The sequence below is a fragment of the Diabrotica virgifera genome, chromosome 3 (assembly GCF_917563875.1).
Source record: "Diabrotica virgifera virgifera chromosome 3, PGI_DIABVI_V3a".
NCBI classification, from domain to species: Eukaryota; Metazoa; Arthropoda; class Insecta; order Coleoptera; family Chrysomelidae; genus Diabrotica; species Diabrotica virgifera.
The window spans coordinates 40,099,832-40,126,223 of NC_065445.1; the positions used below are offsets into that span (position 1 = coordinate 40,099,832).

At 33.9% G+C, this 26,392-nt stretch overlaps 1 protein-coding gene across 2 annotated transcripts in view; it reads left to right on the top strand.

Moving 5' to 3' along the window:
- The window catches only part of LOC114328965 (E3 ubiquitin-protein ligase TRIM37), a 215,095-nt gene that overhangs the window by 120,414 nt on the left and 68,289 nt on the right, over positions 1-26,392 (top strand). For both annotated transcript variants that reach the window (XM_050647883.1, XM_050647882.1), the window contains exons 3-7: positions 10,195-10,565; positions 18,180-18,440; positions 18,783-18,954; positions 25,815-25,908; positions 26,182-26,360. In XM_050647883.1, coding sequence (XP_050503840.1) covers positions 10,195-10,565; positions 18,180-18,440; positions 18,783-18,954; positions 25,815-25,908; positions 26,182-26,360 — 1,077 coding nt within the window. The remainder of the gene's footprint in view (positions 1-10,194; positions 10,566-18,179; positions 18,441-18,782; positions 18,955-25,814; positions 25,909-26,181; positions 26,361-26,392) is intronic.

A 26,392-nucleotide genomic window follows, 5' to 3' on the forward strand; every position in this document is an offset into this window, starting at 1 on the left:
ATGATAAAAAAGGATGTAAATCTGAAAAAATCAATCAAAGTTTCATCAAGTTGCTGAAAGATCCAAGTTTGTGGCCGCCTGGTACTGTAGTAGACAACCTTAATGACAATCCTCCAGCGCATGCCAATTCAGCTTCAACGACCATAAAAGTAGCGGCTCCAGCATCCAGTACTCCTTACACGACACCATCAACACCTACTAAGGAGGGCATATCCATTCAGATTGGTTCAGATAGGGATGCCATTATTGCAAGTAAGTCCTTTAATAAACAAAATTCAAGTATTGTGCTTACGGAGAAAACTATGAAAAAGGATGATGGGCTTTGTATGGACCCGATGACTCCACCTATAGTGCGGCTATCTCGTACTGCGGATGTGGAAAATAGTCGTTACTTGTTAGCTAGACTGAGGGACCCTGGAATTTTGAATCCTCTTCGACTCTTCCTTGCCTATCTCCATGATCAGCCCTCGAGTACGTGTTACGATGGGCACACCAACACCACCATTAAGTTGATGCTGGCTTCAGAGGGACTTCCTACTGACATGGATTCCCTGCGTAAGCTGTATCACAGATTCCATGAGGCTTATGGTATTAGTACTGCTGAAGTTGAAGCAGATCTTTCGGCTTTTGAAACCTTCTTTTCCACTGAGACACGCCTCCGACTCCAGAAAATTAGGGAATGTCAGAATAAATATTTTTCGAGTAATTCCCCATCTAGCAAAAAATTTTATTAAATAAATTGACGCGTACAGAAGATCAAGCGCCTTCTGACAATTTGGACGATAGCAAGCTAAGTTTATTTCTTATTAACATTCAGTCCTTAAGACACAAAACTCATGAATTACTTCTATTACTAGAAGAGCTAAATTTTCCTGAGATTGTTGCCATAACTGAACATTGGTTAAATGTTGATGAACCTGTGTTTATTAAAAATTACACTATTATATCCAGATTTAACAGGAGTAGATTATCTCATGGGGGTACTTTGATTATGTCTACACAAAATGATTTTTCAGCAGTGACCAAATTTGATAATTTATTAATTGAAAAAGTTTTTGAATTCTCCATAATTTATCAGAAATCTTCTGACCTCTATATTATTTGTATTTATAGAACTCCCGATGCGGATGTGCCGATTTTCTTACAACAACTACTTAGCTTGCTAGAATCTATTCCTTTAAAAAGTAAATTAATTCTATGTGGCGATCTAAATATTGACTACTCCAGTGTGTGTGCTGCTCAAGAATCTCTTCATTCTATCTTTGATTCCTTTGGTATAGGTATGCATGTAAATTCCCCAACCAGAATAACTAAAACTAGCTCTAGTATCATTGACTATGTCGTATCGTCTTTAGCTCCAAATTCTACTGACTGTACTGTTTTCAACTCAGGTTTCTCTGATCATGAAGCAGTATTGACTACATTTTGGTTAAAATCAAAAAATAGTAGTGAAAACACGCAACGAAAATTGTTCCGTGTCTTTGGAGAACAAAATTTTCTAACATTTAAACACCTATGTCAAACAACTGACTGGGCCTTCCGCTCTGTTGATGTCGACATCGAGTTTTCTAGATTCATAAAGTTATTGTCTGGTCTGGCATACGAATCCTTTCCTCTTAGGCCCATCAAAACTAAACATCGTAAACCCTGGTCAACTAGAGGTCTACGTATATCTGCAAAGAACATGCGCTCATTATCGTACCTAAAAAAATTCTCGGACAACATATCCTTCCATGATTACGTTAGGCTTTACAAGAAAATTTACCATAAAGCCATAAAGGCCGCCAAGGAAATTTATTACAATGCGAGGCTGGCTAAATCAGGTAATGTTGCTAAGGAAACGTGGTCTATCGTAAATGAACTGAGAGATAAGACTTCTTCTCCCACCACAATCCCGACTTCTCCTGAGACCCTGAACAATTACTTTGTAAATGTGGCAAAAAATTTAACAAATACTCCTCCTTCTCAGGATCCGATTTCATATCTTTCTCAGAGGAATGTAAATAGTTTCTTTTTTACACCCATAGTATTAGGTGAACTACGCTCTACAATAAATGACATTAAAAATAAATCGTCATCTGGGACTGATGGCCTCACTCTTAAAATGTTTTCTGCTCTACCTGATTGCACTTTAAACCATCTTACTACCTTAATAAACAGGTCATTCGAAACTGGGGTTTTTCCAAGCTGCCTTAAGACAGCAATAATTATTCCTATACACAAAGGAGGCGATAAAGATCTTGCTTCGAATTATCGCCCTATTGCACTCCTGCCCACGTTGTCGAAGATAATTGAAAGTCTGGTAAAAAAAAGAATCTTATCTTTTCTGTTGAAATACAAATTGCTTACTCCACATCAATTTGGATTCCTGAGTGACAAATGCACGAATGATGCTATGTTCTTCCTTTTCGATCATGTTTACTCCAGTCTAAACAACCATCACTCTACAGCAACAATTTTCTGTGATTTCTCTAAAGCATTCGATTGTGTAAACCATAACATCTTGACTGACAAATTACAGCACTATGGATTTAGGGGAAAGGCTCTTAAATGGCTTAAATCATATCTTAATAAAAGAAGTCAGTTTGTTGACACGAAGACGTCTTCTTGCATGTCATTAGAATGTGGGGTACCTCAGGGTTCAGTTCTAGGCACTATATTGTTTCTGATATACATAAATGACATCTCTAGTCTGAACATTAAAGGTAAAATATGTCTCTTTGCAGATGATACTAGTATTACTTGGAGTAACACGGATATTATGGATCTTCGCAATACCATAGCTACAGACCTAGTCACCATTAAATCGTGGTGCGATTCGAATCTCCTGTTATTTAACGTTTCTAAAACCAAAGTCCTACCTTACAACAGTATGATGCAACCTTTAGTACTTAATAACAACAATCTAGAGGTAGTTGAATCGGTGAAGTTCTTAGGGCTTATTGTGAATAAGTCTCTAAAATGGAACTTGCACATTGATGCCTTACACAAAAAATTAAGTTCTGCTTGTTTTGCGCTAAGATCAGTTGCTACGGAAATGAATTTGTCAACATCTAGGACCGTTTATTATGCCCTTTTTGAGTCTCATCTTCGGTACGCCCTTCCATTCTGGGGTACGTGTTGTGCGACTCAATTTGAGCGTATTTTTAAACTACAAAAGAGAGCTCTTCGTTACTCCCTGAGACTCAATAGCAGAGTTCATTGCCAAGAATTCTTTAAAAAATTTAAAATATTAACTCTTCCTTCTTTGTTTGTTTTTGAATCCGTTTGTTTAATCCGCAAACATGCATCAGAAGGTCCAGAGAGACCCACTCACAACTATCCCCTTAGAAACGTGGAGCATAATCTTTATCTGCCAACCCCACGGTCTGAGCTGGTTAAGTGCTCTATACTATACAATTCGAGAAAAATGTACAATCACCTGCCATCTAACATCAAATCTATTGCAGCATTTCCCGCTTTTCGCAAGGCCTTGAAAGCTTATTTGCTGGAGAGAGCTTTTTATACAGTGAATGACTTTTTTATAAACGATTTGAATTCAGCAAATTGACTTGCAGGATTACTACTTTCGAGTACTTTTATACATATTTGCAGCGGCATAGAACTTTTGATTTACTTTCCCTTTCTCTTTTCCTCGTTCGCCTTCTTTTTGCTCTGACGTTGTATACATATTGTTTGCAAAATTTTTAATTTTTTAATGTGTACTTAATAACTATAAAATTATATTAAGTAGTATAACTCACGCCATTTACTTGGTGTCTGTTTCTGTTTTTGTTTTGTTTGTAGTTTTTTATTATTTTTTGTTTTTTATTGTATATTTTTATTTTGTATAAGCTTTGTCCACAAATTGGTAAAATTTTTTGACAATAAAGCATACCTTACTTACTTACTTACTTACTTACTTACTTACTTACTTAAAAATTTCACTCCCGCGTACAAATCTTATAGGAATGTTTGCAATTATCATCTTCAATCACATTTATTTTATATAAATGACTTGGATAGCAAGCATGCCCAAAACATAGTCGATTTATAGTTGTTATATATTTACGTGGAGCTTTAAAACTCTTAAACCAAGTACTTTGTGGAATCACTGTTTGTATATAGGCGTAACCAGGGGGGGTTTTGGGGGTTGTAACCCCCCCCATTGGGATGTACTTTGAGCTCTATACGCTTAACACCATAGCCCTCAGAGACCTTCCAGTAGTTGTAACCCCCCCCTTTTAGGTAGTTGTAACCCCCCCCCCTTAGGATCATCCTGGTTACGCCTATGTGTTTGTAAAGTGCTGTATCTTGTGGGGTTTGTTAAGCAGTAAAGATTCTATTGATCTTTCCATATCAATAGTTGGTTTCTTTTAAAAATAGTAATAACATCTGATACACATAAAGAATATGACAATAAAGTGCCTGATGTTAAACTGGATTTAGCTAAGTAGTCTACATATTCATTATCTTTGAGTCCAATATGTGCCTTAACCCAAATAAATTTTATATTGAAGTCAGAATCTTCTAAACGCTTTAACATATCCTTTATTAAAAATATGTAAGGATTACTAAATGTTTTGGGCAAAAAAGTATTTTTAATATTCTGTAAAACTGATAGGCAGTCTGAAAGAATTAACTTTTTTTAGTATAAGAGTTTTTAATATATTTCAACGCTTCGAGTATGGCCAATGATTCCGCAGAGAAAATTGAAAACTCATTGGGAAGTTTGTACTTGCATTCGAAACCTCCTGAGGGTAAAAAATAAGCACAGCCAGTCCCTTCTTTTGATTTAGATGCATCTGTGTATATAACTGTGGCATCACTGTAGCAGTTCAAAATAGATTTCAGGATATTGTTGCTGATTATGTTGTTTTCGTTGTATGTGGGTATTATTACATCAGTTTTATGGAAGAGAGCGAAGTAGTCTAAGTTTTGGTCTACTGTGTCCAATTCCTTTTGAAAAAATAGGATTGTTCTGTAATGCAGTGCATAAAGGCGGAGATGTTTTTTAATCCAATACTTATGAGTAAGATCTGATTCGTTAAGATGACATATACTGGAAAATAATTTGAAATTTGTAGAGTGTGCTTTGAGTAGGTAGTTACAGTATGTTATAATCATAGAGGTATATATTAACATAGAGAGAGCCTACCTTCCGCGCTTCCTGACGACAAGATCTCATGGACTGGTTTGCTGCATCTCTTTCTAACACATTGTATCGAAAATCTAGGATGACATTCAATGTGAATATAGGCACGGAAGAGGAGGACAACTGTAGCAGCTTTACTATGCGCAAGAGTGAAACAGCACTAATCCAAATAAAAAAGATGGTGTCGTCACTTCGCTTTGAAAGACACTCTCTCTATGCTAATATATAACTCTATGGTTATAATAGTCGGAGAGATAGAAGCGGATTTTGTGCGTGATAAGTAATACCTATGGAAAAACTATACGGGGATATGTTGAATTAGTTGTATACATGACTTTCCTCAACGGGCGGAAACCAGAGTGGGGGACGAGGGTAGTTATAAGGGGTCAAAGTCGCGGTTTTTATTTTTTTTTTGTGACGCTCATGATCGAGATAGTGCACCAAAATTTGGGAATAAGTAGGCCATGACGTAACTAAGTAAAATCTCCAGGGCGGAACGCTGCGTGGCCGACAAAGGGGGGGGGGCAGGGATGAATATAAAAATATAAGGGGTTTTTGTGACGTTCGTGATTGAGATAGTGCACCAAAATTTGGAAATAAGTAGACCATGACATAACAAAGTAAAATCTCCAGAGGCAGAAACCAGAGTGGGGGATGAGGGTAGTTAAACGGGGTTCAAAATCGCGGTTTTTATTATTTTTTTGTGACGCTCATGATCGAGATAGTGCACCAAATTTGGAAATAAGTAGGCCATGGCGTAACTAAGTAAAATCTCCAGGGGCGGAACGCTGCGTGGCCGACAAAGGGGTGGGGGCAGGGATGAATATAAAAAATATAAGGGGTTTTTTGTGACGTTCGTGATTGAGATAGTGCACCAAAATTTGGAAATAAGTAGACCATGACATAACAAAGTAAAATCTCCAGAGGCGGAAACCAGAGTGGGGAATGAGGGTAGTTAAACGGGGTTCAAAATCGCGGTTTTTATTATTTTTTTTTTTGTGACGCTCATGATCGAGATAGTGCACCAAAATTTGGGAATAAGTAGGTCATTAGGTAACTAAGTAAAATATCCACGGGCGGAACGCTGCGTGGCCGACAATGGGATGGGGGCAGGGCTGGATCTGAATATAAAAATTTTAAGGGATTTTTTGTGACGTTCGTGATCGATATAATGAACCAAAATTTGGGAATAAGTAGATCATGACGTAACTAAGCAAAATCTCCAGGGGCGGAAACCAGAATTGGGGACGAGGGTAGTTTTAAGGGGTTAAAGTCGTAGTTTGTATTATTTTTTTTGTGACGCATCACAACATTTGTCCCCCCCCCCCCCCGCAGCGTTCCGTCCCTGGAGATTTTACTTAGTTACGTCATGACCTGCTTATTCCCAAATTTTGGTGCACTATCTCAATCACGAACGTCACAAAAAAAAATAATAAAAACCGCGACTTTGACCCCTTATAACTACCCTCGTTCCCAACTGTGGTTTCAACCTCTGTTAATTTTACTTAGTTATGTCATGGTCTACTTATTCTCAAATTTTAGTGCACTATCTTGATCAGGAACGTCTCAAAAAAACCCTTATATTTTTAATTTCACCCCTGCCCCACCCCTTTGTCGGCCACGCAGCGTTTCGCCCATGGAGATATTAATTAGTTGCGTCATGACCTAGTTATTCCCAAATTTTGGTGCACTATCTCGATCATGAGCGTCACAAAAAAATAATAAAAACCGCGACTTTTACCCCTTATAACTACCCTCGTTCCCCACTCTGGTTTCTGCCCGTTGGGGAAAGTCATGTACACAACTAATTCAACATATCCCCGTATAGTTTTTTCTATATTACTTATCACGCACAGAATCCGCTCCCAGCTCTTAGACTATAAATAGAGAATGAAAAATATGAGAAAAGGTAGCTAGTGGACGCTTTAACAATCTACGAATATGCTGCAATTATCGTCAACCCGCTTCAAAAGTCCACTGCTGAATATAGGCCGCCTCCTCCTCGTTTTTCCAACCTGTATATCATGCGACGCTCTCATCGAGTTTTTATTTAGCCTTCTTAAATCGTCAGTCCATGGTGTAGGTGGTCGACCGACGCTTCTCTTGTATTCCTTTGGTCTCCATTCCAATAATCTCTTTGTCCATCGCACATCTGTCATTCTAGCTATGTGTCCTGCCCATCTCCATTTTTGTCTGACTATCCTTTCGATGGCGTCAGTCACTTTGATTCTTCTATATATTTTCGTTTTTTATTTTGTTCGCAGAGTTATTTCTAACATGGGTCGTTCCATTCTCTATGTGACTCAGTTTGCTAGACGAGGCTTTTGTTAAGGTAAGTATTTCTGCTCTGTATGTCAACACTGGGAGGACATATTGATCAAATACTTTTAAAAGTTTCTCTCAGTTTTTCATATACTGCCCACCCAAGGTCGATTCTTCTCTTTAGTTCATGGGTCTGATTATACCTGCCAATCATACTTTCATGTCCTAGGTATTTATATTTATCTACGAGTTCTGCTTCTGGCCCATACTGATCGTCTGGTTGGGTACCAAATTTGTCATCATTTTTGTTTTTGAGATGTTTATATTTAAACCTATATTTTCTGTAGCCACAACTACAGATGCTTGTGGCTAAAGATGATGTTATACGATGGCTATTCATGCCGCTGATATATTGTCTGAATAAAGCTATTCGTATTCCTAACATCCTCTTGCAGCTTTTAACAAGCTGGGATTAGCAGTGTATTTAAATCGCCATGTATGATAATGAGAAGTCTTTTCATTTCAAGTTTCTCCGTATGGAGGTCATTACAAGCGTACACTGGTATATTGTATGATAATAATTATTTGTCAGGTCGAGTTTTTCCAACTCCTAATCTCCACTGCACTCTATCATTTCCTATCCAGCCATCATATTGCAAGACGATCTTAAAACAGGTGGTATTTGGTGTATGATATTATTATGTTAATTGGTATTATACTGTACAATTTAATGATAAATTGATATACTTATAAACTCTAGTGATGTTAAAAACACTATTTCCCATTGTTATATTATAATTGTAATGTTTCACTCCTTAGTCTTTTCTTTTAATTTTTCTCAAATTATGATGCGATTAATACCTACTAGGCATTTAGTCCATTAAAATGTTACATTTAGGTTGCATTTCTTAGAGGAGTCAATTTTATTTTTTTAATGTGTAGGGGGGTTCAGCAGAAGCTTAAGTTCAAGTTTTTGGGGTCGCCACCCTTGTCCCCCGGCCGCCATATTGGAAAAAGGGGTGCAAAGGGCTTTCGCGCTGTATCTCCTAAACTAGAAATCCTACAGAAAATCTCATTATACATAAAATGTAGCAAATTAAATTTTCTACAATTTTATATCTATTACTTTTTATCGTCAAGTGACCAACAAAAAAGTTATACACAAAAATATGAGAAAATTTTGTAAGAAGTTTCCTTTTGGAGGTTATAACTTTTTTCCGTTCATTTCACAATAAAATAAGATCATAGCGATTTTGTAGAGGATTTTTCAATGAATAATTTTCACTATAAAGTTGTTTAATTTTATTTATTATCTAGGTTTCACAGAGCTCCAATCTTGACCAGATTCTCGAATTCTCATAGAAATACAATAAAAAAAATACTTTTCTATCTATATATTAGTCGAGCGGCAGCAATCATTATGCCGACCGCGAAAATCAAATTTAAGGTGAATGACCAATTTTGTTTTATTTTTATGTTTTCGAGGTCGCTGAATCCGAATATGAAGTTTATTTTTATCTAGATTTGGTGGAACATGTTCAAAAATCAAATTTTATACAAAAATGCCGAAAATCAGTTTTGATGATTTTTCAAATTTACCTCGCTGTATCCTTGGTCGCTGTAAATATTTCCTTTTGAAAATTTTACTGTGTCATCTTTGAAGTATGTAAATAACAATGGAATTTGTCCAAAATGTTTAAACACATTAAAAAAGGAATTGTTAGTTTTTAAAAATTTTGTCATCATATTTCGTTAGTTTCATGTTTACTTAAAAAAGTTAAGTGACAAATTTTTCAGTTTATAATTTTAACCAACACAACAATAAAATATAATTCATGAAGAAGTTTTTGGGAAAATTTTAAGTCAAAATATACAATATAAAAAAAGTTATGTTACTTCATAGACAAGCGGCACACCCCAAAAAACGCTTGTACCTCGAGATCCTGACCACGGTGTGGTGAATGGCTAATTTTGATCATACTTTATGATTTTGATATCAAAAATTCGTTTTTTGCTCTTCTTAAGAATGTTGCATTTTGCGGTTGCGTCATTCTTCTTCTGAACCGGCAAACAACTTCTTGGACCTTTTCTCTATATGCTTAGGGTTATAAGTTTTATAGTGGGGAGAAAGGTCAAAAACAGATTAATAATAGCATAATAATGTTAAAATCATAATAAATTGTATAAATAAAAAATATGTACAGATAGAAAAGTAAGCCTAACTTTTTTTTATTGTATCCCTATGAGCATTCGAGAATCTGGTCAAGTTTGGAGCGCTGTAAAACCTATACAAATAAATATAATTAAACAACTTTATAGTGGAAATTGTTCGCTGAAAAACCCTCTACATAATTGCTATAATGTTGTTTTATTTTAAAATGAACTGAAAAAAAGTTATAACCTCCAAAGGGAAACTTATTAAAAAATTTTTACATATTTTTGTTTATATCTTTTTTGTTGGTCACTTGACGATAAAAAGTAATAGAAACAAAATTGTAGGAAATTTAATTTGCTACATTTTATGTTTAATTAGATTTTCCGTAGAGTTGGTAGTTTACGAGATATAGCGCGAAACCCCTTTGCACCCCATTTCCAAGATGGCGGCCGGGGGACAAGGGTGGCGACCCCAAAAACTTGAACTTAAGCTTCTACTGATCCCCCTACACATTAAAGAAATAAAATTGACTCCTCTTACAAATGCAAGGTATGGCTTAAAAAATGTAACATTTTAATGGAGTAATTAGACCTACTAGAGATATATTTTTATTTTGATGTTTTTATCCAATTTTGCTTTCCAGTCACTCGCTTCCTGAGAGTCCTCCCGACAGCAGCTCAGAACACCCGTATAGTCCTCAAGATGGCTGCGAGGCACCGATCACATCACAAGAATCGATGTACACCAACCTGACACAAGGCCTCTACAAACCTACAATACTCAGTCCCATTCTGACAGACAATATTATTTTGGGATCACACATAGTAGTTACGGACCAAAACAGTGAGCAGCTATTAGAAAATGGCGGAATACTGCAAGACAACGGACTCATCGTCAGCGGAGATATTAGAAATGGAACGACGATTCTTAGCAACAGAGCAATACAAGAAAATTTACAGGGCGATCAAACTATTCTACAGGGTAGGATTATCCTTTCGGAATCCAATGTTACAGGTAATATTACATTAGACTGTATTAATAGATATTCTTCTTCTTTTTGCGCCGTCTCCTTTCGAAAGTTGGCAATACAAAGCTTTTAAAACTACTGCACGAAAAATTTCTGCGGATGAGCAGTCAAATCATCTTCTCGGGTCTTTCGACCACGAGTACTGGTGTCTTCCTACTGATCTTTTGCCCTGTACTTTATAGCACGGGAGGTAGTGTCAAATTTGACCGGAGCATTTTAGCATGGCTGGTTTCTTTTTATTTAGGTAGGTGTTCCAAAACTTATTAACAAATGATGTGTCAGCTGGCCCAAAACCGGGGATTTTAGACAAGAAAAGGTAAAATATGAAAGTTGATGGACAAACGCTACAACTTAAATGTCAAATATTTATATACTTTACTCAGAACATTTGATAGCCTTGCTTACTTGGCTCCTGCCTTTCACTCAGGAGATCCAGGTTCAAATCCCGGCGCGGAAAATTCTTTTTGTTTTTTAAATTGACATTTTATTTTGAAAACTAATTATTTTTATAATACCACGTTTTTATTATTTATACGAGACAATATAAAAAAATCTGTTTGTCTTTGATAGAATCGCAAACTATGCATTCTTGGTCATAATATTATGATTGATCTTAATAAGCAAATTTGTTGTACATGAACCTCTGAAGGTTCCTGAGTTGGTAAGACCAACAATCTAAGTGGAAAGGGAGACATTATTTGTTATTTTTTTGGACAAACTGTTTTTTCTTAATTTTATATGTTGTAGAACCGAAAGATACAACCCTAAATTTTGACTTTTCTCTCACCAACCCCCATTTTTTAATAGCAATCTAAATATTTCCCTATTCTCTATAATACATAAAAATGAATGTTTGTCTGTACCTATGTCCCTTATAGAATCGTAAACTATGCATTTGGTAGAAAAAAGTATAGGTACGCAATATTTTTTAGTATTTTTTGGCTTTCTGGTAATTTTTAGGTATTAAACTTTCAAACATTATTTAGTTTTAAGGCGGTACGAATTTTGCCGGGTCAGCTAGTTAATAATAAAGAAATAAACGTTTGACTAGTGTGGCAAAGATTAAAAAGTAGAAATCAATAATTTATGAATTTTAGATTGTAATAAAAAAGCGTCAGCTGCATCATGCACTTTGCAAAAAATGTTTGCTGGCCAAGTGGACATGCCGGGAGTATTATAAAAATAACTATTTTTCAAAATAAATTGTCGATTTAAAAAACAAAAAGAATTTTTCGCGCCAGGATTTGAAGCCGGATCTCCTGAGTGAAAGGTAGGAGCCAAGTAAGCAAGTCTATCAAATGTTCTGAGTAAAGTATATAAATATTTGACATTTAAGTTGTAGCGTTTGTCCATCAACTTTCATATTTTACATTTTCTTGTCTAAAATCCCCGGTTTTTGGGCCAGCTGACACATCATTTGTTAATAAGGTTTGGAACACCTACCTAAATAAAAAGAAAACAGCCATGTTAAAATGCTCCGGTCAAATTTGACACTACCTCCCTGGCTATTACCTTCTAATGTGATTTGAAATAATTCATATATAGACTAGGAAGGATCTGTTTTTAGGTGAATGTGGCATTCGGATTTTTGCGGATAAAGTTAGGTGATATCTTATCTAATGCACTTTACAGAATTGAAATCGGATTATTTAAGCAGCCTCAGCAATGTTTTAAAATTATAAACAATTTTTTGGCCTATAAACAAATTAGTGCTGTGTCCAGGAGGGGATGCTACGGGCTCCTTTATTTAGATGGACTTACCCAAGTTTTTTTATGTGTTTTGGCCCGTAGAACACGAATTTTTTGGGTAACAGTTGATCCTGATGTCGATAAGATTGTTATAAACAAAGAACTTTAGGAATTACATAACATCGATTTTTCGCAAAATAAAACATTTTTTTTGTATTTCTTGGGTAATTCTAAGCAAAAAATGTTCTTACAAGATTTTTCGTAGGATGCATAGTTTTCGAGATAAACGCGGTGGAACATTCAAAAAATCAAAAAATTGCAATTTTTTAACGAGAATAACTTTTGATTAAAAAATAAAATAACAATTCTGCTGACAGCATTTGAAAGTTTAAGTCAAATTATACCGGTTTTAATTATTTGCATTGCTAAAAATTAATATTTTTATTATTAAACAAAGCTATTTGTTTATAAGCCAAAAAATGTTTATAATTTTATAACATTGCTGAGGCCTCTTAAATAATCCGATTTTAATTCTGTAAAGTGTATTAGATAGGTAGAGCACCTCTTTATATGTAAAAATATTAGCCAACTTCTAAATGGTCTACTTTTTGTTCAGAAAGATTTTAAAAAATTTGAACTTTTTTAAAAACATTTACATTGCAAATTTATTATGCAAAATCTATTACGTCGATTTTAATGAAATTTGGTAGACCATTTAAGTAAGTTATAAGAATTTTCTAAGCGAATTACTAAGGTTCTAAGTGCCACCAAAGTGTCACTTGAATAGCAACAGGCGTATTTTGCTCCCTTATTTTGTCTTTATTGCTGTATTGCAGAAAAGGTAATACCTTAAGACATTTTTGACCAGTCGTATATCATACAAAATTCAAGTATCTTTATTTTATTTCTGTACGACTTTGTTCCAAAACGAACCGTTTTAAAGTTATCAGCAAAGAAAGCAGAAAAAAATCGATGTTTTTCGAAATTTTTAAATATTTTAATTTTTTTATTAATGTTCGGGGTATATTTGAGAAGGAGCATAAGTCAGTAATTATTATTACTCAAGGTGTCCCCTAACTTTATCTGCAAAAATCCGAATGCCACCTCTCACATCCAAAAATACACGTTTTTTTTACAGATTAGTCCTGGTCTAATATTTTACCTCTTACCACATGTCCCAAGTATTGTATTTTCCTTTCTTTAATTATTCTTAGTAGTTCTTTAGTCTTTAGGAAGATTTAGTCGAACATACACAAATAGTTGAGATAACAACCGGAGAGTTAAGCGAAGCCCTCAAAAGATCTAAAAACGGTAAAGCAGCAGGACCTGGAGACATCCCAATTGAGTTGGTAAAGTACGGACCAAACATATTACATGAGATGTTGGTTCAATTATTTAATAAATGCTTAAAAGGACAAAATATCCCTGATGATTGGAATGTTGGATACATCAGCTCAGTATTCAAGAAAGGGGATAAACGCATATGCTCTAATTATAGAGGAATAACTGTTACCAGCTCAGTAGGGAGGTTGTACGGTCGAATAATAAAGAAAAGAATAGAATCAGAATACAAAGACATGGAAGAACAAAGTGGATTTCGTGCAGGAAGATCGTGCACTGATAATATATTCGTTCTGCAGCAGGTAATAGAAAAACGGAAGGCAAGGAATCTATCTACCCACCTATTGTTTGTAGATTTGGAGAAGGCATACGATACGGTACCTTTGAAAAAACTGTTTCAAACATTGACGAAGGTAGGTCTCAGTAGAGAGTATGTGGATGCTATCGCAAATATATACAAAAATGCAAGAAGTGTCGTTAAAGAAGGAAACTTTATATCTGACTCATTCCCTATATCAAAGGGACTTAAACAAGGATGTTGTCTGTCTCCGACTTTATTTAAAATATAAATTCAATCATCGCTAGAGCAGTGGAGGAAACAAGTATCCGGAATGGGAATAGACATAGGCAGTGGTAAATGTCTAACAACTTTGTGTTTTGCAGATGATCAGGTAGTCGTAGCGAATGATGAGGAAGACATGGACTACATGTTTAGAAAACTAAAGAAACAATATGAAAAATGGGGCCTCAATATGAATATGTCAAAGACAGAGTATCTTAAAATAGGGGATGATGAAGAAGATCCAGAGTTAGAAATTAGAACCACGAAAAGATGTAATGAATATAAATATCTCGGATCTATAATATTTAAAGAAGGCACTACCAAAAGAGACATCGAAAAGAGAACGCAGCAGGGCAAAAAAGCGGTAAACATTCTGAGCTCTCTACTGTGGTCTAAAGATATAAGGCAAGAAACGAAATTGACAATCTATCGTACCTTGGTAGAGCCTATTATGACTTATGGGGCAGAAGTTTGGCAGATGACAAAAAAAGATAGGAAAAGAATAGAAGTAGTAGAATTGGATTATCTAAGGAGAGCGTGTGGTATATCTAAAAAAGATCACATCAGGAATGAAGATATTAGAAGGAGGACACATACTGTATATTCCAGTGTAGATAAAATTGAAACTAGACAACTAGTGTGGTATGGTCACGTGAAACGAATGAATGAAGATAGATGGCCAAAGAAAGCTTTACATTACATACCACACCAAAGAAGAAGAAGGGGAAGACCTTCAGTTGCCTGGGAAGAAAATGTACGGCACATCATGAAAGATAGAGCCATCAAAGAAGACGAATGGATGGACAGAAAACGATGGCGGTCGAAATGCGAGAAGCGGCAGAGGCTGTAGGAACCTCGCTGATAGATAGAGTAATTCTTTTGTTTGCTCATGCGCTGAAGTACCTCATTGTTAGTAACTTTTTAGTATCTAATTCTCAGAATCCGTTTTCTTTTTCTTCTTCTTCTTCAGACTGTTTGCATCCACTCCTGGACAAGGTCCTCTCCATGAGTTCTCCATTCTTCTCTGTTTTGTGCTATTTGGTGCCAGTTTCTTCCCATTTTTGCTTTGCATGTGTCCAGCATTCAAATACTTTTTAATCAAAGTCGCAACAACTTTTTAGTGTGTCCAATTCCTCCATGTTCATCTTCTTTACCGGAATGAACCAACAAATTTAAGGTGAAGCCTTCAGATTCGGCTAGCATGTACAGTTTTATGCAGTGCCTCTTGTTTTTTATATACTGACGAAAAAAGAGCCTATCCTTGATTCATCTAATGACAAATTTTTTCTTGGATAATACGTTGCTGCCATTTTTTCTTCAAAGTATTTAAGTTCAGTACGGATTTTGTACAGGTCTTCTGGCATGTCTGCAATAATCTGTTAATGACTTGATGGTTCCTTTGTATAACACGAGACCTATGAATGTTAATGATTCTTCTTTTGTAAGTTGGAAATTATTAAAAATAATTTGCAAAGGCTCTTTAGATTTCGTTTTGCTTTTAATAGAGATGTCGCTGTTGCGTCTTTTGCAAATTATTTTAATTAATTTGTCAACATGACAGATAGTGCAGTCACTGAAGGTTTTCACCTCCGATTTCGTTGAACCTCCATCGATTTGTATGAAAATTGGTGAGTAGTTAGAAGACAACTCACGGAACAAAAGTGACATGGTGCCAACTTACGCTTTTATCCTGGGGGTGGATACCACCCCTTATCGGGGGTGAAAATTATTTTGTTAAAAATAACCCCAGAAATCGATAGAGGGTCAAATTATAAGAAAATTTTTTATATAGAGTTTATAAAATAAATCAATACTTTTTGAGATATTAAGGATCAAAGATTTTAATTTTTCGTGAAAAAGTGCATGTTTTAAAGTGGTTTTTCATAAATAACTCAAAAACTATAAGTTTTTACAAAAAAGTTATAATTACTAAAATTGAAGATAATAGCAAATTTAATACACCTCTTACTTGAAAAAACATTGAATATTAAATTAAAGTGGGTTAGAGACAATTAAATGTATATTTTTTTCGGTGAGTACTCAAATTTAAGTATTCAAGCTTAAATAACGGGAAAACGGTGCATTTTATACTTATCACACACTTTTCAAAGTACTTAGCAATACCTATCAAATGAGCTTTAGAAAAAGTTGATAGCACCACAATTTAGCAAGTTATCATGAAAATAAGAGAACCCTTTCGATTTTTTTAGGAAAAAGTGAAAAGTAAAACATGTGCCATTTCCACAAAAGTTAAAATTTACGGTAATCCCTATAAGGCTTTCTTTATTTTAGTGTAAGTAATGATTTTAAAAAAGTTGACTGATTTAGAGTGCATATTTTTGAAAAAAAAAAAGTATGATTTAAAAAAATCAGGATATTTCAAATTTTCGTAATTTTCATTTTCTTTTGATAAAACTCCAAAAATACTCTATATACGTATAAAATGATATAAAACCAATTTTAGTTTTTTCTTTAACACATGTTTTACTGGTTTATTATTCCTGTAACATAAAGAATAACCGAGATAGAAACGTTTAAATCCTTAATTTTACGGCGAGAGCCATGTAATAGGGGCCCTTCAACCTTTATGTTTAAAAAACTAAGGGATCTAAAAGACTAAAATTAATATTATTTTAAAGCGCTTGAAATTACCTTTCAAATGGTAATCAGACAAACCTGATATCATAAAAATCAACGAAGTTATTCTAAAAAAAAAACAATAAATTTTTTTTAAAAAATTTTTGGAGCATAAATTTTTAAACATTTTTGGAGAATAAATTTTAATGGTATCAACTTCTTCAGCAGCTCATTTGATAGATATTTCTGAGTGCTTTGACAGATATTTAGTAAGTATTAGAAATGCATCGTTTTCCCGTTACTTAAGCTTTGAGGTTCGAGTACTATCCGAAAAAAATATACATTCAATTATCTATAACTCACTTTAGGTTAATAATAAAAGATTTTTCGGACAAGAAATTTATTTTGCAGTTTATTAACTTCAATTTTGCTAATTATAACTTTTTTGTAAAAACTTATAGTTTTTGAGTTATTTATGAAAAACCGCTTTCAAACATGCATTTTTCCATGAAAAATTAAAATTTTTGATCTTTAATAACTCAAAAAGTATTCATTTATTTTAAAAACTTGTTATAAGAGATTTTGCTTAGAATTTGTCCCTCTATCCGTTTGTGGGGTTATTTTTAATAAAATAATTTTCACCCCTGAAAAGGGGTGGCATCCACCCCCAGGATAAAAGCGCAAGTTAGCACCATGTCACCTTTGTTCCTTGAGGTATCCTCTAACCACTCACCAATTTTCATGAAAATCGATGAAGGTTCAACGAAATCGGAGATAATAGCCCATATCCACCTTCAGTGACTGCACTAAGAGATTTGGTTTAGATTCAGAGCATACCACGGGTCGTTCTGAAGAGTTCAAGAGGATGAAATATGCATAAACGGATGGTGGTGGTTTCTGAATAGAAGCTAAATCTTAAACTGTCTTTCTGTACTGACTACTAGATAAATTACCTTCCTTTGTATCATCCAAGAGTTCTTCGTCGCAATAATCACTAGAGTCCTCGACTTCTAAATTAGTATCACTTTCCTCAAAATCTAAATCCTTAAGAATACTCCTAAGTTTATCGTCTCTAAGGGGTTTGCGGTTCTGCACCGTTAACGCATCAGTGCGTCATGCGCCCGACTAAAGGTCGCTGCATATTATCAAGCACGTAGCGTTTAGTTTCCGAAAAATATGATTTTAGTGAACGGAAACGTAAGGTGTCTGATACGATACGTTCCAGACAGTGTGAATTGTTCATATTTAAAACCATTAAAATCAATATTTTTCGGAAACTAAACGCTACGTACTGGAAACGCTACGCGCATGATAATATGCAGTCACCTTAAATCAGAACTCATGACACACATGTGGGTCATCAACATTGAATGGGTTAATTGATCTTAAAAATTTAGTTTGTCCATCTTTAGAATTACCTCGAAACTTTTAGATACTAACCGTCCCATCTTACTGGCATCACCCGAATCAGCACCAAACTTCGATAGGAGCATTTATAAGAGCGACGACTTCGACAAAAACATGGTACATTTAGGATACAACCACAATATAGAGAATTTGCCTAGGAACAATATAGATAATAATATATGCGAACAAAATTTGGATAACATACAAAACGTCTACACGAACTTACAGGCTGCACCTAAAAAGAGGAAGTTGTCCCAAGATTCACCCTTAGTAAAAAGCGAACCAGGTAAGAAAAACATTTTTCTATTGGTTATGAAAAAAGTCAATACTTACGTAGTCAATACGTCAAAATTCATAAGCTATCAAATACATTCCCTATGGTTTATGCTTGGTTACAATCCGACAAGCCAGAGCTGGCGGATGACCTTGCGCGAAAATACACAACGAAAAATACACAATACGAGAAAGTCAGCCGCCAACTCTCGCTTGTCGGATTGTAACTTATTGTGATTTTCTGTGAGTAAAAAAAGAGACGTATAAAAAGTAATTTGTGAATAATTTCATGCATCTGCAAAGATACAATGAGTTATATATGTAAAATCAGTTATACTTTTGCATATAATTTTAGACCATTGTACAGCCAGCCAACTCAGTCCTTCCGAGCAGCTCAACACGTCAATGGATGAGGATTATGCCTCTTCAGAAGCCTGTTTATCAGAATCTCAGTATCAGTGTATAAGATTTAGTGCCTTTCAGCAAAATAATTGGCATATGCTTTGTGATCAGAATCTCACAGAATTGTAAGTACAACTCGATTTTATATTGTTTCAGTTGGTGATTACCGATGATACCAAAGATATAGCGTACAATCTATAGATATACTGAATTCGCTCAGCCAATATTCACTTTGACACATTCGGAATAGGAAACATACGTCACAAAAATTCTGATCTCACACTATGAACTGCTCAAATAAAGTCGACTTTACACTACATGATTTATCATGTGATTTGTCATATGATTTTTCCCATGACGAGCCGCATGACAATGCTTATGACAAAACGAGCCGTATAAAGTCGACTTTACACTACATGATTTATCATGTGATTTGTCATATGATTTTTCCCATGACGAGCCGCATGACAATGCTTATGACAAAACGAGCCGTATAAACAATGCAAAATCATATGACAAATCACACAGTGTAAACATGTAAATTTCACTCCATGACCAAATCATATGACAAATCACATGATAAATCATGTAATGTAAAGTCGACTTAACAATGCAAAATCATATGACAAATCACATGATAAATCATGTAATGTAAAGTCGACTTAACTTAATCTTTCACTAAAAAAAGGAGAATTATTGGAAATAGTAGGAGTGTATACTAAACCCATAAAATTTTGTGGAATGGAATTTATTTCTACAAAATCTTTTTATTGTGAATAATAAATAATTTTCTCATTTGTTATCAATACATTATAATGGTGTACATAAATAAATAATTGATTAGCGTAAGGTTTATGTTATTTATGCCTGTTTACTATTAATAATATTGGCTATGAGCAGGTATGTTTGGTTGTGTAGTAATTTGTAATTTCCAGTCACGTCTAGCAACCAAACTTCCCAAAAAAGAAATTACCAACGTCACTAGACAGTTGAGTCTCGGCTGAGCGAATTCAGTATACTATTGTTTTGTACTGATTATTTTCAGGTTATGTTGAAATATTTCATCGTTTCTTACAGTGTTATATTTTACAAAATTTGCATACATTATACTTAGTGTGACCAACTCATATTTGGTCAAATTCGGAACACGGCTGAAAAAAATACCTGAAATCCGGGACTTTTCAATGAAAATCGGGCCATTTTTTAAACGCTTTTATTTAGTTCAATAGTTTGCGTCAAATCTTTAGACGTTAATTTGACTGCCTTTTCTTCAATGCAAATGAATGAAAATTTGCAGACATATGCATTCGCCGGAACAATACACGAATGGTCAATATAAAAAATGTTTCATGTTTATTAATTGTTTAAATAAAAAAAAAACGATTTTAATGGAAAACGCTTAAATTCTCTTGTTTTTTACAATGTAAAAACTTGAAACTTTTACGGATTGTATAGCTAATGATATGAACAATACATAATTTCACTTTTTACGTTAATTGTTTACGTTCTGCTTCATAAATAAACAATAAAGTTTCAAATTTTTTGCCGATTCCGACTACTTTTCATGTTAGTACATCATAATATGTTTTATACATATTTTAATAAACATGACGATATATTTTACTGTTTGAAAAGTGTAAGACTAAAAAGTAAAAATTAAAAAAATATGAAAAAAAAATTTTTAAGAAACGCTTTTCTTTAGTTATGAGTGACTAAAATTAAAAATATTATAAAAAAATCAACTAAAAAGCAAAAAATAAAAAAAATTGAAAAAATCTAACACATTCGTTAAAGAAAAGCGTGGGGCGAAAACCGTTTATTCGATGAACACGCGCCATGCTTTTCTTTGACGAATGTGTTAGATTTTTTCAATTTTTTTTTTATTTTTTGCTTTTTAGTTGATTTTTTTATAATATTTTTAATTTTAGTCACTCGTAAATAAAGAAAAGCGTTTCTTAAAAATTTTTTTTTCATATTTTTTTTTTAATATAGAACTTTCATAATATCATCATTTTATTTATTAAACATTTTTAGGTTGACAATGATTTTTTTAATGGGGTTAAGCCACAATAATTGGTTGTAATGATAATGACGATAATTAAAATACAGAAACGAAAAAAAGTTCACAGTTTGAGTTTATATACCACGATATGCAGCGTTTTGGATGTGGTATTACTATTCTTCTTCTTCAGCCTTCAGAAATCCAACTTTGGACATAGGCCTCCCCCAATTCAATCCAGTGTGGTCTATTTTGCGCCACGTATTTCCAGTTGTGTCCTCCAAAGTTCTTTATGTCATCAGCCCATCTCATTTGTTGCCTTCCTTTGCTTCTTCTTCCTAACCACGGTCTCCATTGTTGTATTTCATGATTCCATCTTTTATCCTTCAGTCGGGCATTGTTTCCTGCGAAGCTCTATTGTCGGGCATTGTGTCCTGCGAAGCTCTATTTTAATTTGGCAGCATGTTCTCCTGCGTCTTTAAGTTTGGTTTTGTTTTTAATCCATTTATTTGTTTTATCTATAAGCCTCACCCCGAGCATTGATTTTAATATTACACTCTCGAAATTGTCGACTTTTTTTCGTCCCACCAATTCAGTTTGATATGAATTCTTAGAAAAATATTCAAAATATCAAAATAGAATTTTACCAAAACATTGAAAATTCGGATGGCTCGGAAGCCTGGTACGGGACGCCGGGACACGACTTCGTAATTCGGGCCATGTCCCGGATTTTTCGGGCTAGTTGGTCACACTAATTATACTAGGTTGTTCAGTAAGTTTTGCGGTTCGATAAAAAAGGGCGTTGCTACTAGCCTAATTTTATTTTGTTATGTTGGTACACTCTTCATATGAACATGTATGAAGTTTCAATCAATAAATGCCGAGTATACGCTTAATATGTCAATGGTTTTTAGACCCTCTAGTATTTGACGTACGTTAAACGTAAAACGTTATACTTGTCATGCGCATTTAGTAATAAATAAGGGATAACGTGTTTACTTAAAATAGTTTTTGAATCCTTTTTTTGACTATATTAAGGCTAGCTTAAGATTAAGGCCCGCTTAAAGTAAATATTTTCGTTGCACCTTATATCAAACTCGATTTAAACCTCACTTAATTTAAGTTTTCTTAAGCCGCCGAATTTTACGGCTTAAATTAAGTGAGGTTTAAATCGAGTTTGACATACGGTGCATCGAAAATATTTGCTTTAAGTGGGCCTTAATCTTAAGTTGACCTTAATATAGTTGGTGCAAACGGCCTTAAGAACACAAAACATCCATCCTAAGTTGAACAAGATAATTCAGTCAAGTATCAGATTTCTCAAGAAATGGTGTAATTTAGAATTGTTCTGCCAGGGTTGCCAAGCAGATTAAATTCAATTTGTTTATTACCTGATAGTTTTTAAGAAAAACAAATTTTGATTACAATTTTAAACATCGTTACTATATTTTTTATTCTAGTTGTCTTTGGTTCAGCTCATATTACTTTTTTTTCGTTTTTTATGATTTAGATATATGACATTTGGCAATCTTACAAATAAGTAATCCCTTAATAACGTGAACCTTATTTCTACCTAAATAAGGGGATACCTTATCCGCTAATAAAGTAATACGTTATTTTTCTGTTAATGCGCATGAGCAGAATAACGTATAACGTTTAACGTAACTGAAATAAGGGGCTTAAAAACTCTCTAGTATCGACGTGTCACAGTATTTTTTATAACGGAAATATTCAAGTATCGTGCAGTAATTGAATTGTTATTTTTGGAAGGTTTAAAAGCAAAGGAAATTTATGAACGAATGTTAAAAGTGTATAAGGACCTTCGTCTTCAATTAGTACAGTAGAAAGATGGGTTGCTGAATTTAAATGTGGTCGTACAAATGTGGTATACTTCCGTGTATGTGCGATCATGCGACTGAGCGACTGGTATCATCCACTGCAGACGACTGTATACTACTTAGTTTGCGACTGTCAAACTGACTGTCATCATCAAAAGAAAGTGTATTTTTGTGAATATCGTAAAATATACATAGAAAGCATAGTTTGAAAGGAATAATTTATTACACAAATATGTATGTTATTTATTAACAACTTTAAAAAGATTTGTACCTTTGTACAATGGCCTCCCCTATGACGGGAATCGACTCTTCCATACATTGTTGGCGATTCAAATTTACACGAAATATTTACTATTCGCGGTGTGCAAGTACTTGGAAGGGAATTGAGAAACGATCGTGCGCGAATAGCGAAGAAATATTGCAACTTTCTTAAATAATTTATATTGTCAATTGAAATTGTCAAGTTGACGTACATTTCATATCTACTGTCATTGAAGAAGAAAAATTATATGTTGCTCCACAATATTGATATGATATGCAATTATTATATAAAGGTAAATTTAATTAATCATATTTTGCTTGCAGTACTGCATTTTAATAACTAATTTTATTTACTACATACATACAATTGTTTACGTTTTAATAACGTAACCTGAATCTTATTTTTCTTCTTATTATTTTTTTGGACTATGGCCTTGACAATTATCCAGTAACCAGGACTAATATAATTGGCCAATATAATTAAAAGTGCGAATAAAGTTGCAGAGCGTAGAAATAGGTGTCGCTTTGCCGAGCTTGCACGGTCCCAATACTTTATCAGTATTTAATTACATTTTTCACCAAATTGAAAAAAAAAATTAAGTAATTTGTTAATAAAAATATTTTAAAGATTTATATAACTTTATAAATATACTTGGTTTAGATGTAATACGTTTATTATTGTAAAAATTTCAAATAAAAATTCTTTCGAAAGTTTGTTAATCCTTAAACTATAAGAAGTATTCACTTCTGTCGGCACTCGCAAGTGCCACGCTCTATTTTCTTATTTTTCGTTTACATTGTAATTATATATTATAAAATAATAATATTAAAAACTCTTATCACTAGCACCTACTTCTTCTGCAACTTTCGACCACAATGTCCTTTGAACATCACGTGAATGATATCTTGTATATTTCACGTTTTGTCCCACAACGGAGACTTTTCATAAACGGCACTAATCAGTTTTTCGTTATCAATTTCCATATCGAAAATAACACAATTATCGAAAATTAATACTATATCAAAAATACCTGCACGTATATTTATTGCAAACCATTGTAGCATCAACATGCGATTACCAGAGACTAATCCCATTCTAGGGGGATCAGTCGCTTGTGGTCGGCCGAGCCCGGTCGCTCAAAGTCGTTTGCAGTGGACGTTGTTTAGTTACATTTTATTTGTTAGGATTAGTCGCTTCTATACGGGCGTATACGCGCTACCTTCCATTGGACGACCGGCCTTTTAGGACGTCCAAAAACAGCAACATCAGGAATCGTAGAAAAAATGCATAATAAGTAGATTTTGTGCGTCACTATGGATATGAGGAAGATACTAAATACAGTAGAAAAAATGAAAGAATACCCATGCGTCATCGATGATATGCATACGAATCAAATCAAAAATTTCTAGTCAAAACAACGTCTAAACTAAGCTAATACTGTAAAAAAACGGATGTGACTACTACCCCACCGTATGATTTTTCGCTACGTAAATGTGTCAAAAATTATTTGTGATGTTATTCTTTTTCTGATAATACCTATATATTTATTGGTAATAAATGTTACTTTTACTACCGTAATTAATTATTTGATATAGAGTAATAATACAAAAATAATGAGTAAGCCAATATAGTATTATGAATTTCTCCATGTTAAAGTTGCCGGACGTAAATAGTAACAGAAATTTAAAAAATGTAGTTTACGTCAGCTGCCTTAAGTGACTTAAATGAAAGTAAACTTAATGAATTCAGATCATTTTCTAATCTGTAATTTTATACACTATGATTGAAAAGTCAGAGTAATATGTACACGTTTGGCAAACTCATAGACAGAAGTTAACCATATTGACAGATGATTACTTACTTATTTTAATTAGATAAATACTTACCAAACCAAAAATACAATATAATATCAAAATAGCTTTTAAAAGAACTGAGTTTATTCAAGTAAATACGACTAATTATTAAAATTTATAAACTCTACCGAACCTAACCCAGTTTCACTGTCAAAGTGACAGAAATTGAATCTGTCAGATTATAGTTGACCAGCACGATTACTCGAATAGTAGTTTATACAATCATTATATCTACTGATGTTGAATGTTTTTCTAAGAATTACATTAGAAATACAGAAATAGTCAAGTGTGCGTTTAAATTTTCTACTAAATTAATATAACTACGTTGAACAATTGTATCGCCGTCTCACTCTGTCAATTATAAATATGTAACTGCGTATGTCTTGGATAACGTTTTTGCTTAGTAGACAACACTTAATAATCTATCTCTCTTTTTTTTTTTTAACTAAGTTAATGGCACTGGCGTAGCCAAAAGGCCAGTCATGTTTTCTTATAGTTTTATCAAATCTATCTCTCTCGTTTGTTATTTATAGAAAAAGGCATCAAATCCAAAATATGTGCTTGATATGATCGTTCATGGGTATTCTTTCATTTTTCCGACTGTATGTATCATCTAAGCATGATCATTTTTATGTCGACACTCTAAAGTTCTATCGAAAAAAAAAAAAAAATGTTTTCATTTTTACAAGTTAAATAGCAATGGAGTGAGAATGCAACCTTGCCGTACTCCTCTTTTAATTTTGATGTTCTTCGATTGTGTGTTATCTATTTTTATGTGAACTCTCTGGTTATAATATAAGTTTTCTATTATTCTTATACCTCGCTTGTCTATTTGCTTTTGTTTCAAAATTTTCATGAGTTGGTCATGACTTACTCTGTCAAACGTCTTTTCATAATCTATAAAGTAGGCATACACTAGCACTGGTGAGAAACACCTACATATATTGCACAGATTATTTTTTAATGCTTATTTAGAGTAAATTGTAAAAAACTTGTATAAATACTGAATTTATCGTTATATTTTTTGTTGTAGGCCTGTACCACATTATAGAGTAGATGCAGATAAGGGTTTTAATTTCTCAAATGCCGATGATGCCTTCGTTTGCCAGAAGAAAAATCATTTTCAAGTAAGTATCGTTTTTAGATGACGATAGAAACAAAATGTGTTAGCAGAAACTTCATTGACGTGAGTCGAAAGGAATAAACAAAAGTTTTTTCAGTATCCGACAGCTAATAAACAAAGTACTTTTATTAACCAACCACATCCACTCTAGTGGATGAGGATTACTCAATAAATTATGTTGCTATTTTAAAGAAATAATTCGCACCAATGAAAGTCATAGCGAAGACATTTCCAAAACACGGTTTTTGTTTTTGTAAATGTTTTTCTTATATTGCAGGTAACTTGCCATGTACAACTATTAGGTGACGCACAATTTGTAAAAACACCAGATGGATTTCAAAAAATCTCCAGTTTTCATCTTCATTTTTACGGAGTAAAACACGACTGTCCAACTCAGACCATTAGGGTAGAACAAAGTCAGAGCGACAGAAGCAAAAAACCATTCCATCCTGTTTTGTAAGTAATTTTTAATATAGAATTATATTTTT